Source organism: Echiichthys vipera, assembly GCF_963691815.1.
Source record: "Echiichthys vipera genome assembly, chromosome: 4".
NCBI classification, from domain to species: Eukaryota; Metazoa; Chordata; class Actinopteri; order Perciformes; family Trachinidae; genus Echiichthys; species Echiichthys vipera.
The window spans coordinates 35,071,112-35,076,111 of NC_139829.1; the positions used below are offsets into that span (position 1 = coordinate 35,071,112).

At 44.1% G+C, this 5,000-nt stretch overlaps 1 protein-coding gene across 1 annotated transcript in view; it reads right to left on the reverse strand.

The window, feature by feature from the left end:
* c5 (complement component 5) overlaps positions 1-5,000 on the reverse strand; it is a gene marked incomplete at both ends in the record, with an annotated part of 42,350 nt that overhangs the window by 7,730 nt on the left and 29,620 nt on the right. The window contains 4 exons of the mRNA XM_083912825.1: positions 164-220; positions 911-1,054; positions 1,838-1,962; positions 4,358-4,493. Of these exons, the coding sequence (XP_083768951.1) occupies positions 164-220; positions 911-1,054; positions 1,838-1,962; positions 4,358-4,493 (462 nt within the window). The remainder of the gene's footprint in view (positions 1-163; positions 221-910; positions 1,055-1,837; positions 1,963-4,357; positions 4,494-5,000) is intronic.

Genomic DNA, 5,000 nt, shown 5'->3' on the forward strand with positions numbered 1-5,000 from the left:
TACTTGAACCTCCGGTATTTACCGTGAACAGCTGCTTTACCGTGCCGGTGACCGGTGAACAGTGCCCCCGGTGCCCGACACACGGTGACCGACACACGGTGACCGACTCACGGTGACCGACACACGGTGACCGACACACGGTGGCGGGTGTCGGTAACTTTACCTGAGTCCCGAGTTCCCGTCAGCCCGGGAGTGACCCGTCCGTCTCCATGGTTACCCGCTGACACGAGCCAACGGCTTTAACCGGAAACAGAAAAACACTAAAGAGTAAAAACGCTCCGTGTTCCGGTGGAAACGCGGCGGGAGCTCGTTTTTACCGGAACAACCGGGAAAAACAAAGATAACAGTTAAAAAGCAACAAGTGCGCGCGAGCTGCAGCCTGCAGGTGGAGCGTGAGAACTTCAGGGTCTCTGCAAAACCTCGGAATCCTCAGTGTTTGTCCGGAGGCCTGAAAAACGAACTAAATAAACAGAAATAAATGTTCCTTATTCATAAATTATTTAAATATAAATATAAATATAAATAATCTGCTCATACGTGCTTCTGCTTTTCTGTGAAACAACTTAATAACTTTAATCATTTCACTTTTATTTATATTTATTAATTTTTATCCTCTAAACTTAACTTATGTAATTTATCCTGCCATTAATTTTGTTTGACTTATATTTTTATATCTGCTTTATATTTATTAAGATAAGAGTTTATTGTTTATTGTTTACTGTAAGCCCGGTTAACTTAGTTAGTCTGTTTTTTATCTATTTTTTTATTATTATTTTTATCGGTTAGCTCGGTTAGCCTGGTTAGCCTGATTAGCTCGGTTAGCATCAGTGTCTGGTCACCATAGCAACCAAAGCGCTGTAACAAAGTGTTAACTTTAACCTCCGGTATTTACCGTGAACAGCTGCTTTACCGTGAACGGTGACCGGTGAACGGTGACCGACACACGGTGACCGACAAACGGTGACCGACACACGGTGACGGTTGTCGGTAACTTTACCTGAGTCCCGAGTTCCCGTCAGCCCGGGAGTGACCCGTCCGTCTCCATGGTTACCCGCTGACACGAGTCAACGGCTTTAACGGTAAAAACAGAAAAACACTAAAGAGTAAAAACGCTCCGTGTTCCGGTGGAAACGCGGCGGGAGCTCGTTTTTACCGAATAACCGGTAAAAACAAAGATAACAGTTAAAAAGCAACAAGTGCGCGCGAGCTGCAGGTGGAGCGTGAGGCCTTCAGGGTCGCTGCAAAACCTCGGAATCCTCAGTGTTTGTCCGGAGGCCTGAATAAACTGAATAAACAGAGAAGAAGAAACGACTTTATACACAAACACATAACAATTAAAAATATAATAAGTTATTTAAATGCATATATATACGTTTTAAAATATATAAATAAACTTACACATAATAAATAAATAAATTAAAATGTGTAAAATCATTATTTTATCATTTATTATTTTTATATTTCCACATTTATTAACTTTTTTATTCTTTTATTTATTCCTCTTTACATATTAGATGTGTTTTTGCTTATTTGTCCTTTAATATATTCCATTTTTATTTCCACATTTTTTATTCCTCTTTAAATAAACACATTTTTATTTATTTATATATGTATTTCTCACTATTTTTACACAATATTTGTGTAATTATTTTGAATCTTTTGTGCGGGTAAAAGCAGCAGAAACAGCTTCATGATGGATTTATTAAAAACACACACAGCGACGCTTTTATGATTTTATTGACAGATTAAAACTGAAATATTAAAGTGTGGAGAATGTTTCTCTGCTCCGCTCGGTGAGAACGTCAGCGTTAAACTCAAAGTCAGGCTGAGGGGGGGCAGCTGAATAACTGCAGGTCCACAGTAAAGTCCTCCAGCTGGGAATTGTAGTCCAGACACTCAGGAGAACTACAATCTGAGGGCAACAGCTCCACCAGGGCCTCCGAGTCCAGGGGAAGACGATACCTGCGACACACAACACACACTTCCTGTTTCAGTTTCTCTGTTTGTGTAACCTTCTTTAGAAGGTGTCCTCTAGGAGCATAAACGTGTGTTAAAGTGTCCTCTAGGAGCATAAACGTGTGTTAAAGTGTCCTCTAGGAGCATAAACGTGTGTTAAAGTGTCCTCTAGGAGCATAAACGTGTGTTAAAGTGTCCTCTAGGAGCATAAACGTGTGTTAAAGTATCCTCTAGGAGCATAAACGTGTGTTAAAGTGTCCTCTAGGAGCATAAACGTGTGCTAAAGTGTCCTCTAGGAGCATAAACGTGTGTTAAAGTGTCCTCTAGGAGCATAAACGTGTGTTAAAGTGTAGGAGCATAAACGTGTATTAAAGTGTCCTCTAGGAGCATAAACGTGTGTTAAAGTGTAGGAGCATAAACGTGTGCTAAAGTGTCCTCTAGGAGCATAAACGTGTGCTAAAGTGTCCTCTAGGAGCATAAACGTGTGTTAAAGTGTCCTCTAGGAGCATAAACGTGTGCTAAAGTGTCCTCTAGGAGCATAAACGTGTGCTAAAGTGTCCTCTAGGAGCATAAACGTGTGTTAAAGTGTCCTCTAGGAGCATAAACATGTGTTAAAGTGTCCTCTAGGAGCATAAACGTGTGCTAAAGTTTCCTCTAGGAGCATAAACGTGTGTTAAAGTGTCCTCTAGGAGCATAAACGTGTGCTAAAGTGTCCTCTAGGAGCATAAACGTGTGCTAACGTGTCCTCTAGGAGCATAAACATGTGCTAAAGTGTCCTCTAGGAGCATAAACGTGTGTTAAAGTGTCCTCTAGGAGCATAAACGTGTGTTAAAGTGTCCTCTAGGAGCATAAACGTGTGCTAAAGTGTCCTCAAGGAGCATAAACGTGTGTTAAAGTGTCCTCTAGGAGCATAAATGTGTGTTAAAGTGTCCTCTAGGAGCATAAACGTGTGCTAAAGTGTCCTCTCGGAGCATAAACGTGTGCTAAAGTGTCCTCTAGGAGCATAAACGTGTGCTAAAGTGTCCTCAAGGAGCATAAACCTGTGCTAAAGTGTCCTCTAGGAGCATAAACGTGTGTTAAAGTGTCCTCAAGGAGCATAAACGTGTGTTAAAGTGTCCTCTAGGAGCATAAATGTGTGTTAAAGTGTCCTCTAGGAGCATAAACGTGTGCTAAAGTGTCCTCAAGGAGCATAAACGTGTGTTAAAGTGTCCTCTAGGAGCATAAATGTGTGTTAAAGTGTCCTCTAGGAGCATAAACGTGTGCTAAAGTGTCCTCTAGGAGCCTAAACGTGTGTTAAAGTGTCCTCTAGGAGCATAAACGTGTGTTAAAGTGTCCTCTAGGAGCCTAAACGTGTGCTAAAGTGTCCTCTAGGAGCATAAACGTGTGTTAAAGTGTCCTCTAGGAGCATAAACGTGTGTTAAAGTGTCCTCTAGGAGCATAAACGTGTGTTTAAGTGTCCTCTAGGAGCATAAACGTGCTAAAGTGTCCTTTAGGAGCATAAACGTGTGTTAAAGTGTCCTCTAGGAGCCTAAACGTGTGTTAAAGTGTCCTCTAGGAGCATAAACGTGTGTTAAAGTGTCCTCTAGGAGCATAAACGTGTGTTAAAGTGTCCTCTAGGAGCATAAACGTGTGTTTAAGTGTCCTCTAGGAGCATAAACGTGTGCTAAAGTGTCCTCTAGGAGCATAAACGTGTGTTAAAGTGTCCTCTAGGAGCATAAACGTGTGCTAAAGTGTCCTCTAGGAGCATAAACGTGTGTTAAAGTGTCCTCTAGGAGCATAAACGTGTGCTAAAGTGTCCTCTAGGAGCATAAACGTGTGTTTAAGTGTCCTCTAGGAGCATAAACGTGTGTTAAAGTGTCCTTTAGGAGCATAAACGTGTGTTAAAGTGTCCTCTAGGAGCATAACCGTGTGCTAAAGTGTTCTCTAGGAGCATAAACGTGTGCTGAAGGCTCCTCTAGGAGCATAAACCTGTGCTAAAGTGTCCTCTAGGAGCATAAACGTGTGCTAAAGTGTCCTCTAGGAGCATAAGCGTGTGCTGAAGGCTCCTCTAGGAGCATAAACGTGTGCTGAAGGCTCCTCTAGGAGCATAAACGTGTGTTAAAGTGTCCTCTAGGAGCATAAACGTGTGCTAAAGTGTCCTTTAGGAGCATAAACGTGTGTTAAAGTGTCCTCTAGGAGCATAAACGTGTGCTGAAGGCTCCTCTAGGAGCATAAACGTGTGTTAAAGTGTCCTCTAGGAGCATAAACGTGTGCTAAAGTGTCCTCTAGGAGCATAAGCGTGTGCTGAAGGCTCCTCTAGGAGCATAAGCGTGTGCTGAAGGCTCCTCTAGGAGCGTAAACGTTTGCTGAAGGCTCCTCTAGGAGCATAAACGTGTGCTGAAGGCTCCTCTAGGAGACCCACCTGATGCTCTGCTGGACGCTCAGCACCGAGCCGTTCGCTCCCATCACCAGATATTGTTTGTTGCTCTGAATCTCAGCAGCACACGTCACTTTTTTCACCAACTCCACCTCGGTCCCTGAACTCACCGCCTCAAACTCTGCACGAGATGAGAGGGTGAGAGGGTGAGAGGGGGAGAGGGTGAGAGGATGAGAGGGTGAGAGGATGAGAGGATGAGAGGGTGAGAGGATGAGAGGATGAGAGGGTGAGAGGGTGAGAGAGTGAGAGGATGAGAGGGTGAGAGGGTGAGAGGGGGAGAGGGTGAGAGGATGAGAGGATGAGAGGGTGAGAGAGTGAGAGGGTGAGAGGATGAGAGGATGAGAGGGTGAGAGGGTGAGAGAGTGAGAGGATGAGAGGATGAGAGGATGAGAGGGTGAGAGAGTGAGAGGATGAGAGGGTGAGAGGGTGAGAGGGGGAGAGGGTGAGAGGATGAGAGGGTGAGAGGGTGAGAGAGTGAGAGGGTGAGAGGATGAGAGGATGAGAGGGTGAGAGGGTGAGAGAGTGAGAGGATGAGAGGATGAGAGGATGAGAGGGTGAGAGTATGAGAGGGTGAGAGGATGAGAGGATGAGAGGATGAGAGGGTGAGAGGATGAGAGGGTGAGAGGAT